Source organism: Mirounga leonina, unplaced genomic scaffold (genome assembly GCF_011800145.1).
Source record: "Mirounga leonina isolate KUSES-001 unplaced genomic scaffold, KU_Mleo_1.0 Mir_127, whole genome shotgun sequence".
Taxonomy (NCBI): Eukaryota; Metazoa; Chordata; class Mammalia; order Carnivora; family Phocidae; genus Mirounga; species Mirounga leonina.
This window is the reverse complement of record NW_023270316.1, coordinates 876,886-889,757: the sequence shown is the minus strand read 5'-3', so window position 1 is coordinate 889,757 and position 12,872 is coordinate 876,886. Positions and strand designations below refer to the sequence as shown.

Genomic DNA, 12,872 nt, shown 5'->3' with positions numbered 1-12,872 from the left:
AAAGCGCCCACAGAGTGGGGGGCTGGAAACGCCTGAGCCACTGCCCCATGGTCTGGAGCTGGAGGTCCGAGGTTGGTCCTGGGGCCGCGAGGCAGAAGCTGTCCCTTCCCCCGCTTCTGGAGGTTTCTGGCGATCCCTGGCACTCCTTAGCTGGTAGACGTGTCTCCTGTCTTCACACGCGGCGTCTCCCTGGGTGTCCATGCCCAAGAGTCTCCCTTCCGTAAGGACCAGGCAGATAGGCTTAGGGGCCTCAGTAATGACCTCATGTAAACTTGGTCGACTCTGTAAAGACCGTGTCTCCAAATCACATCCTGAGGCACTGGGGTTTGGACTTGACATGTGAATTTGGGGGGATGCCATGCAGCCTGGAACAAGTGTCATAAGCTTTTGATTTTACAGTTGATAACCCACATCGCATGCTTGCCCCGGCAGCGTGACCTTCTCCTTTTCTTTTAAGAAGGAGGCTGTCTCTACAGAGCCTGGTGTCAGCAGCCACTTCTGTTCCGGCATGACGTCCTCCCCGTCCAGACCACGCCATCAGCTGCAGGCGTGCGAGGACCCCGTGCCCAGACACACGTCTGCCCACGGCCCTTCTGTTCTCTTGCAGGCGTCCTTCCCAGCAAACCTCCAGCTCGTCCTGGTTCTGCGCCCAACGGGGTTTTTCCAAAGGACTCTCTCTGACCTCGCGTTCAAATTCAATAGAGATGACTTCAAGATGAAGGTGCCGGTGAGTACGTCCTGGTCGCTCTGCAGGGCGGACTGAGTGGGAGTCATGCACTCTGGGCCCACGCTCGATAACGGAAACTCTCAGGGCGCACCCCCGGCAGGCGGGCGCACAGACCGCGCGAACCCATCAGGAACTGCTGTCCTCTCACACGGCCCTTCCCTCCTTTCTGCTCCCGGGAAGTGCGTGTCTACACTGGGCCTCGGACGGGTACGGGTCGCTGTGGAGGTGCAGGTGTGAGAGCCGCGAGTCTAGAACATTCTCGCCGAGCGAGGGTCAGGCCGAAGAACAAGAGAGCCCAGCAGGCTGAGAGCCATCGTCAGCCTCCGAGTGAGGAACAACCAGTCCCCGGGGACAAGCCAGGGGCCAGGGGAACGGGGCCAGTGTCCCCAGGCCTGCAGAGGGAGCATCCAGCGGGTGGGTGGCCCTGCCTCATCTCCTGCTCCGCGGCCCCGGCGGCCCCGAGAGGGCACTCCCTGCCGCCAGCCCCCATCCTTGAGAACATGAGGCCGTGTAGGGTCCCTTAGACAGGTGCCGCCAGGAAGCCTGTTTCCCGTGAAGCCTGCTCGAGTCTCACCAGCTCCTCTGGGAGCAGCATGGGGCAGGGGGCCGCCAGGCAGCACCCCCCCAGGTGCATTTGTTCTCCGGGAAATCACTTGTTCTCTGTTGCAAAGAGGACGAGAACGTACGGGGCCAGTCCCAGGAGCCTCGTAAGCTCCCGACAGTATCTACCAGATCGCTTTGGCCAACCTGAGGGTCTGTGGCGGTGGTTGTCCGTGAGGTCTATACCCGCTCCTCGGTGTACAAGATGCCGGGCGCTCTGCACAGTCAGGGGACGTGAGTGAGGCGTCCCCGGCTCGAGAGCAAGTCGCACTCGGCAGCCCTAAACCGTGGGCTTCGGGGTCTTGGGGACACCAGTGCACTCACTGTTTGCAGGCCTGGATGCTTTTATTTCTGATGGCCCGTTTCCTGGGGATGGGCAAGGACAAAACCACCGAGACACCGCTCACGGTGGTGTCCCAGCATGAAAGCCACCAGTGCCCAGGCTCCTCCAGCCTCGTGACACCCGGGTGTCCAGCCTTGCCCTACAAGGGGCAAGTGAACCTCGTTAGCAAGGTCTCGACACAGACGCGTCCGAGGAAACCAGACAGGGTCTGTCCTAAGGGTGGTGGTCTCCCCTGCAAATGGCACTATTGGGCCAAATCCCCAGTGAGTTCTCAAAATCATCGCTGGCTCTTCAGTGTGCCGATCCATTTTAGATAACCCTTTAAAAGCGTAGAAAACATCCTCTCAAGAATGCCGTTGTTAAAACGCGTTCACTTTAGCAACATGTCCGGTGTTGGTGCTGTGTGCTGACCTCGTGCTGGACAGAGAACGTTAAGAGAAACGGTCCCTACACCTTTTCTGTCACGAGTAAACGTACGTGGAGCGTGTGCAGGGTTTAGGTGAGATGCAGAAGTCATGAGGAAGGTGGCCAGGCTTTGGTCATGCGGGTCGAGAGACGGGGCTTTCTGCTGGAGGGGCAGAGAATCCTCTCTGCTGAGTCTGCTGCCCACCTCTGGGACGTTTCAGCCTCTTCTGCTTGAAGGCCATGGCTCGCAGGATCTCAGCGGCCTGTGGACGGTTTGGGCTGCATTATCCTCTGTGGTGGGGCTGTCCTGCAGGGGTGGGATTCAGCAGCACCCCCACATCATGACGATCAGAAACATCTCCAGATGGCGTCAGGCATCCCCTGGGGACAGAACCTCCTGGGCGATTAAACCAATATGGCGTTCAATAATACACAAGATGGTGTCCGATACCATTTGGCCTAAACCTCTCAAGACCTGTTTTATAGCGTCTGTCCGACGGCTTACCAAGCAAAGGCTATGTCTTTACCCAGAACTCATGGACAGAATGTCCCGGAAAGGGCAAGAGAGATAGACAAGCCTGTGTGCAGCGCTTCCTGGGTCCCACGGAAGGGCACCTGTGATGAGCCCACCGGGTTTCCGTGGGCATAGGGACAAAACGATGTCCTTTCGAGTCAGAGTGCTGCTCGGTTGCTGCCAGGAGCTCCCCCGCCCGGGAGCCAAGCGCACCTGTGGGACGCCTGGTGCTGGCTGTGTGCCCAGCTCTTGTCGGGGCTCGAACGCCTGCCTTCAATGCCGAGATCAGTCATCGCAGGCCCATTTCACGCTGGGGCACAGAGAGAAGGTCGACCAGCCTGGAAGTGGTAGAGCTGGGAGTTAAGCCAGGGTCCAAAGCCAGACGCCTCCTGCCCGCGCAGCCACCATTAGGGACCAGCGGGAGAGCGTCGCTCCTGGTCCGCCGGGTGGTCTCTTTATGGGGGCGGCTTCTTTCCCCCTCCAGGTCATAATGCTGAGCTCAGTACCAGAATTACACGGTTACATCGACAAGTCCCAGCTGACCGAGGACCTGGGTGGGACCCTGGATTACAGCCACACCAGGTGGCTGTCTCACCGCACAGTGAGTCCTCCGGGCCGGCCGCACACGGCGTGTGCTGTGGGTCCCCCTGATCCCGACTTGATCGGCTGAATGGCTTTTGCATGACGATGCTGCCTTTTCCAAAGACATGTTCCCAGTACCTCAGTTCTGTTCCCCAAGAATGAGGAGATGGTCTCAGTGGACCTCAGTCATCTAAAGAAACAACATGAGTAATAAGTTCGGGAGTGGTTTTCTCTGGGCTCAGAGACAGAACAGAAAGGAAAGCCCCTGGGTGGGGGAGAGACGGAGCACAGAGTGACTCTAGCTGATGAGATCCCGCATAGACGGTGCCCGGTACGCTTCTGGAGGAGTCGTGGGGCTCAGGAGCTGGCTGGGCACTGCCCTGCCCCCGCCCCGAGCATGGCCATGCGCTCCGCACCGGACGCCTGCTTTCCGGGCGGCAGGAGGATGCACGCGTGCACAGCTCGGTGAGGGTGTTTTCCTTCTTCCCAAGGCGATCGAAGGTTTCGCCCTCATGGTTAAGCAGACAGCTCAGATGCTACAGTCCTTCGGGACCGAGCTGGCCGAAACGGAGCTGCCCAACGACGTGCAGTCGACGAGCTTGGTGCTCTGCGCGCATACGGAGAAGAAGGACAGAGCGAAGGTACGCGTGGCTTCTGTGCGGGACGGGGACGGGCATCGGGCAAAACCGAGCTGAGGCCACGTCACAGGCGTGTTTTCGTGCCAGTGAGCCGGCGAGCTCTCCGAGGACGGAAAGTGCTCCTTCTTGAAAGTGGCCTGAGTGCCGCAGGGTCTGAGAGCAGCCTCCCTCTGAGCGGCTCCCGGGCGTCCAGACGGCCGGGCCACTGGCCATGAGCGTCTGCTGCTTGTTAGCACAAGCAGGGCAGGATGTCTGCCCGCAGTTCCCAGACAGCAGGTGGGGGACTGTGGGCTGACCCAGGGGACTGCATCGGTCTGTACGCTAGCCAGCCACACTCCCGGGGAGCCTGAGCTGGGCGGGGTGTGGCTTGGGGTCAGGGCTGGCCCCACCCCCAGAAGCCCACACTCCCTTCGCTCCTGGCAGTGAGGACACCGCGGAAGCAGGCACCTAGAGGTCTGGTTTCCTGTTGGTGTCTTCCCTGCTCCCGCTGCCCCAGGCAACCGTAGCCCTAGCCGCGCCCTGGCCACAGCAGAGGAGTCTCCAGACACCTGCCGTCCTTCGGCAGCTCTAAGGAGGAGGTGGGAGTGAGCCCGGGGTGCCAGGCACGCGCTGTCCCCACAGGAGGACATGAGGTCGGCACTGGACGAGGGGCAGAGCATCCTGGAGAACATCAGGGAGCCGCTGGCCAAGGGCGGGGAGCAGAGCCTAAACCAGGACCAGCTGGATAACCAGACCACTGTGCAGAGGTGAGGCCCGAGCTGAGGCCAGAGCAACAGAGGACACAGGGGCCCCCAGGTCCTCATCCTAACGGGAAGCAAGGGGACTGCGAGTCCTTACTGCTGACACGCTTGTCTTCCAAACCCCAAAGAAAGCAGCTGTTCCGGGGAGGAAGCTGTCTTAGAGCGAAGGTTCTTTTCTGCCAGCACGGGGGATGCTTAAGGGAGCTGGTGCTGACCGGTCCTGCAGGCTGTGGAGCCCTAATGCTTCCGCACCCACCTGTCTCCGCCCACCGGGCTGGCTTGTGCCTTCGAGACCCAGGGATGCTGTCCTTCCTGGAAAGAGGACAACGTGCACATCCTCTTTGAGCTCCAGCCGCCTGTGCGGACTGGCCCCAGCACCCCGGAACACCCACAGCCCCACGCACAGGCCCGGCCCTTGGCGGGGGACAAGGCGTGCACGGGAACCCAGCAGCCGGACGGCCTGCGGGCGACACCCAGCCCACCACGGGCTGACCCAGGCACAGACCCAGGCGGACTCTTACATGCAGTTTACATGGCCGGGGTGCTGTGCCAGGGATGGGGGGCGGCCTCAGGGGGCCCCATGCAGGTGTGGAGTCATGAACAGAGGGGGCTGGAGCTGACCCCAGGGCTGACGGGCTAACACCCATGGGCATCTGGCAGGCGTTCTGGCCTGGGAGCGGGGTCAGTGAATGGTGGCGGCTCACTGCACCCTTCATCCCCGAACTTAGAAGTGAGAAGCCCAGACCGCTGCCCTCTCAGCTGGTAACACGCTCAGCCCAACCCTTTGCCCCGGGCTCCCGATGGGCGTTGGCGTGGCCCAGTGCGATGAGGTGTGCGGGCGGCGGCCCGGTGGGGTCACCCCTGCTGTGCCTCTCCCGCGGGCACAGCTGGCCCTGCGAATCCCGCGTCCAGCGCCGGAGAGAGGTGGCGATGGTGTGGGCAGGCCGCGGAGCCGGAGCCCGCACCCCGCACCCCGCGCCCCACACCCGCGCAGACAGAGCCTCTCCTCTCCCCAGGCTCCTGGCCCAGCTGAGCGAGACCGAGGCTGCCTTCGATGAGTTCTGGGCAAAGCATCAGCAGAAACTCCAACAGTGTCTGCAGCTTCGGCATTTTGAGCAGGACTTTCGGGAGGTGAGTGGCCGGAGCGGGGGCAGCTGGCCGTGGGCGCAGGAAGCCGCGAGGCGGCCCAGGTCCACCCGCCGCTTGGGGCCGAGCTGCCCAGGTCTCCGTCCGCCACACGGAGCTGCGAGACCCCGTGGGACCAGACCTTGAAGCGTGTGGCCAGGGAGTCGTTGCCCACGCAGGTTCCACTCTCTGCCATGGGCGTGCACTTCCCTGCGTTCCTCGCGGCCGAGTCCAGGAGCCATCTGGACACCCCCTCGCCCAGTGGGCATCTGTCCTGTGCCGGCTCGCACGTCCCAGGTGCCCTGAACTGAGAGCAACAGCCACACTGGGCTCCATAGCTCAGGGATTGTGGGGTGATGCGCGGGGGTGATGCGCGGGGTGACGCGTGGGGGTGACACGCGGGGCTGACACGCAGGGGTGACACGCGGGGTGACGTGTGGGGTGACACGTGGGGGTGACACACGGGGTGACGCCTGGCGGTGACACGCGGGGCTGACACGCAGGGGTGACACGTCGGGGTGACACACGGGGGTGACGCGTGGGAGTGACACGCGGGGTGACGTGTGGGGTGACGTGCGGGGTGACACATGGGGGTGACACGCGGGGTGACGCCTGGCGGTGACACGCGGGGCTGACACACAGGGGTGACACGCCGGGGTGACACACGGGGGTGACACGCAGGGTGACGCGTGGGGGTGACGTGCAGGGTGACGCCTGGCGGTGACACGCGGGGCTGACACGCCGGGGTGACACGCGGGGGTGACACGCCGGGGTGACATGCTGGGGTGACGCGTGAGGTGACGCGTGGGAGTGACACGCGGGGTGACACCTGGCGGTGACACGTGGGGCTGACACGCAGGGGTGATGCGCCGGGGTGACGCGCGGGGGTGATGCGGGGTGACGCCTGGCGGTGACACGCGGGGCTGACGCGCGGGGTGACGCGCGGGGGTGACGCGCGCGGGGTGACGTGCGGGGTGACGCGCAGGGTGACGCCTGGAGGTGACAGGCGGGGCTGACACACAGGGGTGACACGCCGGGGTGACACACGAGGGTGACGCGCCGGGGTGATGCACCAGGGTGACACGCGGGGTGACGCCTGGAGGTGACACGTGGGGCTGACACGCAGGGGTGACACACGGGGGTGACGCGCGGGGGTGACACGCGGGGTGACGCATGGGGGTGACGCGCGGGGTGACACGCGGGGTGACGCCTGGCGGTGACACACGGGGCTGACACGCAGGGGTGACACGCTGGGGTGACACGGGGGTGACGCGCTGGGGTGACGCGCCAGGGTGACACGCGGGGTGACGCCTGGCGGTGACACACGGGGCTGACACACAGCCGTGGGGTCAGAGGTCTCGACAGGACTCAACAGAAGCCGTTGATCACTTATTTATGCGCGTGAGCGCGCTGAGCCGTCCATGTGCCCTCGTCCTGCCCCATGATGTTTCTCCTGGTCCTTCTGGTCAAGGTGGGGTGGGGGCTTCCAAATGCACGAGAAGCAAGTAACAACCCCGAGTCCAGCGTGAACGCCGTCCCAAGGCCGTGGGTAAGGGCCAGGGGAGCAGAAGCAAGCGTTCCGGTCCCCCCAGAGTCCTGAAATGTCACCGTTTCGGGAACACGGGATTGGTTCAGTAGCACTGAGCATGTGCAGGAGCTCGGCATGCAGGGGACCAGCCTCCCTGGTTGGGACCAGAGAGGTAACCCCGCCTGTGCGAACCGTGGGAGCAGAGAAGATGGTCCTGCCTGACCTCCTCCGGGGGCGCTGAGGAGGGCCCACCAGACACGACAAACGACACTTACGGATAGCTGTAGACTTGAGGACAGTTGTGAAAGAATCCAGCCAGACCTCACCTACCCTCTAGCCAGCTGCGGCCAGAACCACGCGGTCAGCACACGGAACATCCCGCCCCAACACAGACCCGGGTTTCCCTCTTGTAGACACGATTCCCTCCCACCCCACCCACCCACCCCTGCCCTCCTGAGCCCACGTCCCCTTCTGCCCCTCCCTTTGCCCTGCTGAGCCCCCACCCCTCCCCCTGCTGAACCCCTCCCCAGCCATCCTTCCCCTCCTGAACCCCTGGCAACCACTGATCTGCTCTGTTTCCATATGCTGTCATTTCAAGAATGTTCTAGAATGGGGTCATACATATGTAGCCTTCTGGGCCTGGCTCTCTTCATGCCGCAGAATCAATGCAGGTGTTGCAAGTTCACTCTTGTTACTGCTGAATAATTAGGGTTCTGGGGTGCAGGGAGGCCACGGTTTAACACTTCACATGTTTTCATTTTGAGAAAGTCCAGTTTATCAATTTTTTCTTTTAAGGATCATACTTTTGGCGTCCATCCTAAATCCTGGGTCCCAAGTATGTTTTCCTGGGCTTTTCTTGCTGAAAGTCTTACAGTTTTAGGTTTAAGCCCTGATCCATTTTGAGTTAGCTCTTGTGTGGGGTGAGAATCCAGTCACGGTTCAGTTTTTAGTCTCTCTGGGTGTCCGTCCAGGGGCTCTGGCAGCGTTTATCACAAAGGATTCCTGTTCTCCGTTGGACTGCTTTCCCCCTTTTGTCAAAAGTCAGTGAGGCATATCCATTTGGGTCTGCTTCCAGGTGTGCGTCCCGTCCGTCCATCGACCCCACACAGTGCTGGTTGGGGCCGTGCACTAAGTCTTGAAATCAGGTGGACCGGTCCTCCCACCGCCTCTTTGTCCCCAAATCATTTTAGGTTCTCCAGTTCCTTTGCCTTTCTGCAAAAAATCTTTCTAGATCTATAAAGTTTTGCGGCTGTTTTGATAGGAACTGTACTAAATCTATATTTGGGGGAGAGTCAACATCTTTCCTACATTGAGTCTTGCAGTTAATCAACAAAACATGTCTGTCACACCTTTTACTTAGATCTTTCTCATCAATGTTCTGCAGTTTTCAGCAAACCAGTTTAGTATGTGTTCTGTTTGATTTACACTCGAATATTTCATTTTTAAGCAACTGTAGATGGTGTTTTTAATTTTGGTGTCCATGTATTCATTGCTATACCTAGAAATACAACTGATTTTTGTATGTTTATCTTGCTTCCTGAAACCTTGCTGAACTCACTTACTCTGTTAGTTGTTTTGTAGGGTTTGGGGGATTTTCTGCATAGATGATGAGGTCTCGTGCAAACAGGGACAGCTTGATTCTTTCCTTTTCCATCTGTAAGTCTCTGGGTTGTTTGTGTTTTTATGTGTGCATGCGTGCATTTCGCCATCTTGCACTGGCTATGTGGTGAGAGTGCACATCCTTGCCTTGTTCCCGGTCTTAGAAGGAAGGCGTGTTCTCACCACCATGACAGCCGTCCGGTAGGCTGTAAGACTTCTGAGGATGTGTCCCTCTGCCCTGTTTCCTGAGAAGGACCTGGCTCCTCTCTCCTCCCTCCCTTCCTGCTTTGGGCCGTGCCTCCATAGCTGACATGGGCCCGGGCCTTCCTGCCCCTCCTGTGTTTCAGGTCAAAGCCTCCTTAGACACACTGGCCCAGAAGATAGCAACCTTCACCGATGTGGGCAACAGCCTGGCGCACGCAGAGCACCTCCTGAAGGACCTCACCAGCTTTGAGGAGAAGTCGAGCGTAAGGCCTGGGACGTGGGCTGGTGTGGGCAGGGGACAGCCTGCGGGTGGTGCTCACGACACCATGGCATCACTTAGGAAGGCACGGGAAGGGGGCTCTCTTGCCATCAGGGGGGGACGTCACGAGTGGAGGCCGCACGGCCCCAGCCACCGACCCCTCCCAGTCTCATTCCCACCCCCACGGATCCCTCCCAGAAACCACACGCTGCTCGCGCTCACAACCTAAGCTGAGCCGGGTGCCTGGGCACTGTCCCCACAGGCCTCTGTGGAGCGGGCCCGCGCCCTGGCACTGGAGGGCGAGAAGCTCATTGACAGCAAGCACTACGCTGTGGACTCCATCCGCCCCAAGTGCCACGAGCTCCAGCACCTCTGTGAGAGGTCTGCGGCCGAGGTGGAGAGGCGGAGGGGGCTGCTCAGCAAGTCCCTGGAGCTGCACGGCCTCCTGGAAGCAGTAAGACCCCCGTCCTCGCCCTCCTGCTCCCGCGTGGCCCGCTCTCTCCCCACGGACCGCAGGCACGGGCTGGAAGCTGGCCCACGCCCTGTGGTCTGTGGGCCTCTCTTGAGCCCAGCCAGTCACGGCTGCCGTTTTCTAGAATTCCCTTGCCACAAGGGCCAAAGCCGGCTAATTCCCTGCACTTTCTCTGCGTGAACGAGTCCGTCTGGGCGGTGTGCGTGGCTTCCGGGCGCCGCACAGTCGAGCCCAGAGATTCCCAGAGCATGGCGGCGGCCGGCGGCGGGTGGGGCGGCCGGCGGGGCCCGGGCAGAGCATGCCTACCAGACACGCCAAGACACGGCCTCTGACGGCGCCCCCCTCTCCCTGCCCCAGTCCATGAGGTGGTGTGATGAGGGGATCTACCTGCTAGCCTCGCAGCCTGTGGACAAGTGCCAGTCCCAGGACGGCGCGGAGGCGGCCCTGCAGGAAATCGAGAAATTCCTGGAGACTGGTGCAGAAAATAAGATCCAGGAGCTCAATAAAATTTACCAGGACTATGAGTCTATCCTCACCAAAGACCTGATGGTAAGCGGAGCCGGGCCCTGTGCTGACGGCGGGAAGTTGCTCTGGGGTGTGTGGAAGAATCCCGGCTTGACCTCTTAGAGCATCCTGGGCAGTCATGGGGCTCAGCGTCCCTTCCAGCAGCATCTCCCTCCCAGGGCAGTCTCCCTGCCCCCAGGGTCCTGCGAGGAGCAGCCCCTGCTGGGGGCCCCCTCCTGCGAGTCCTGCTGCATACGGCCCTGGCCCAGTGCCCCACTCCCGCCCAGCCAGCTGTCCGCACCCTTCCTCCAGGGGCCTGCAGACCTGTGGCGGCCTCTCAGCCTCCAGTCCCCCATCCCACGGGGGTCCCACCTCTTCCGACCGCAGCAAGGGCAGGAGTGCGGGATTGCCATGTGGCCGCCATGGGGCTGTGTCCCAAGCTCAACGGAGGGTGTGCTTCTGAAATTGGTGGTGTCTCTTGCTCACGAGTTTGTATACCCTGTCCCTTCAGGAGCACGTGCAGAAAGTCTTCCAGAAGCAAGAGGGCATGGAGGAGATGTTCCACCGGAGACAGGCAAGCCTGAAGAAGCTGGCAGCCAAGCAGACGCGGCCCGTGCAGCCCGTGGCCCCCCGGCCAGAGGCGCTCACAAAATCGCCCTGCCCCTCCCCAGGTATGTGCCGTCACCGTCCTTCCAGGCCACGGTGGGCCCTTGTAAATAAAGTTTTATCGGCACACGGCCGGTATGTGCCATCCACTAGCCGTCAAGGGGCTCTTCCCTGACTCCGGTCTCTGCCCCAGCCTATCTTCCTCAGTGCTGTTGCCAAAATAGTTCTCCGACCGCAGCCCAAAGCCCCCAGCGGCCCCGGTCTCTCGTGTTTTCCTCCTCGGAGGCCGAGCAGGTGGCCACACCATTTCCCAGAGCCCCTTCTGCGGCGGCGTCTGCCTGCCATCCACCTCAGGGATTTGGCAAGTGTGTTGTAAGCTGCTGAGACCCTGGAGAGCCGGCTTCCCCCTCCACAGCATGGGGCATCCGTCAGAGGAGACCTTACCCCCCAGCCCAGTGGTGTCCGGGTCCCACATGTGTGTGCACGGGCTCCATGTTCCCTCCCGGGGCTCCCACCCGCCCTCCTCTGCTCCACGTTTCCTCTGCTTTCCTCCCCGTCGGGCGTGGGCAGGGGGCTTGCTCCTGTTCCTACAACCGTACGCTCCCAGGTGTCGTAGTTCCCCTCCAGGCAGTGAGATACGAAGCCACACCTCCCTTCTTCATTTCTTTCCAAACCAGGCAGCCGGAGAGGCTCTGAGAACAGTTCTGAGGGCAGCGCGCTCCGGAGAGGGCCCTACAGGAGGGCCAAGGTGAGGCCGCCGTCCAGGCCGCCCCCGCGCAGCGGCTCTCCTCGCAGTCCCGCCCTGCCTGTGCCGTGGGACCTCCGATCCCTCCCCAGTGGGGAGTGAGGTTGGGCTCCTCGGAGTCAGGCGTAGGGCTGCACCTTCTCGTGTCTGCACCGCATGCTCTTCTCTCCGCAGAGCGAGATGAGTGAGAGCCGGCAGGGCCGGAGCAGCTCCACGGGGGATGAGGAGGAAAGCCTGGCCATCTTGCGGAGGTGAGTGGCTCTGGCCCAGAGACGGCAAGTGCAACCGTCTCAGATCTCAGCCTTTGGCCACGGGGAGTCTGAACATCAGCAGGCCCGAGTTGGTGGGATCTGTCAGTGTCCACCGCAAAGCGGGCATCAGGGAGCACACACACGGGCATGCGCCACGCTGCGTGCAGGCGGGCATGCGTCTGTCCATTTGGCGAGTCCACGTCCACAGCCAAGACAAAGCTGGTTTTTCCTAGAAAAGCCTTTTGTCCCTGGATCCGCAGGCAGGATTTCGATGATTTGAAATGGCTTGTGTCCCCCCTTCCTCAAGCCCCAGGTGACGAGCCTGTGTGATTCCCCAGAGACGGGTGTGTAGCAGTGCTCACCACCCCTGGCGGCCCCCTGGTGCCTCCTTGTGCCGCTTCTCTTTCTTGACCCCCTCCTCTTCCCATGCCCACCCCCGCTCTGGGGGTCTTCTGTCTGCACCCCTTCCTGCCCTAACCCCTCTCTGCTCACAGGCATGTGATGAACGAGCTCTTGGACACGGAACGGGTCTACGTGGAGGAGCTGCTCTGTGTCCTGGAGGTGAGCCTGTGCCAGGGGTGGCGGGGGCACCCCGGGAGCCTGTGATCTGGCTCACCCCACATACAGAGCATGAGAGGAGGGTGGCAGCTTTACTCAGACGGCCCTAAGCTGGAAACAACTCACGTGTCCATCAGTGGGACCAGGAACAAGGAGACGTAGGTGCATCTGCACAGGAACCTACTCCAGCAGCAAAGAAGAGAGCGTGGCTGACCCAGAGCGTGGCTGACCCGGAGTGTGGCTGAGCCCAAGAGCATGGCTGACCCAGGAATGTGGCTGACCCCGAGCGTGGCTGACCCCGGGAACGTGGCTGACCCGGAGTGTGGGTGACCCTGGGAGCGTGGCTGACCACAGAGTGTGGCTGACCCCGGGAGCGTGGCTGACCCCGGGAGCGTGGCTGACCTGGAGTGTGGCTGACCTGGGAGCGTGGCTGACCCTGGAGTGTGGCTGTCCCTGAGCGTGGCTGACCCCG

The 12,872-nt window shown here is 61.6% G+C and overlaps 1 protein-coding gene across 8 annotated transcripts in view; it reads left to right on the top strand.

The window, feature by feature from the left end:
• Nucleotides 1–12,872, top strand: part of MCF2L (MCF.2 cell line derived transforming sequence like) — a 95,057-nt gene that overhangs the window by 66,626 nt on the left and 15,559 nt on the right. For all 8 annotated transcript variants that reach the window (XM_035003032.1, XM_035003033.1, XM_035003028.1 and 5 more), the window contains exons 5-16: nt 608–727; nt 3,074–3,190; nt 3,663–3,812; nt 4,431–4,555; nt 5,566–5,680; nt 9,149–9,268; nt 9,527–9,718; nt 10,094–10,285; nt 10,752–10,911; nt 11,524–11,594; nt 11,766–11,842; nt 12,337–12,403. In XM_035003032.1, the coding sequence (XP_034858923.1) occupies nt 608–727; nt 3,074–3,190; nt 3,663–3,812; nt 4,431–4,555; nt 5,566–5,680; nt 9,149–9,268; nt 9,527–9,718; nt 10,094–10,285; nt 10,752–10,911; nt 11,524–11,594; nt 11,766–11,842; nt 12,337–12,403 (1,506 nt within the window). The remainder of the gene's footprint in view (nt 1–607; nt 728–3,073; nt 3,191–3,662; nt 3,813–4,430; nt 4,556–5,565; nt 5,681–9,148; nt 9,269–9,526; nt 9,719–10,093; nt 10,286–10,751; nt 10,912–11,523; nt 11,595–11,765; nt 11,843–12,336; nt 12,404–12,872) is intronic.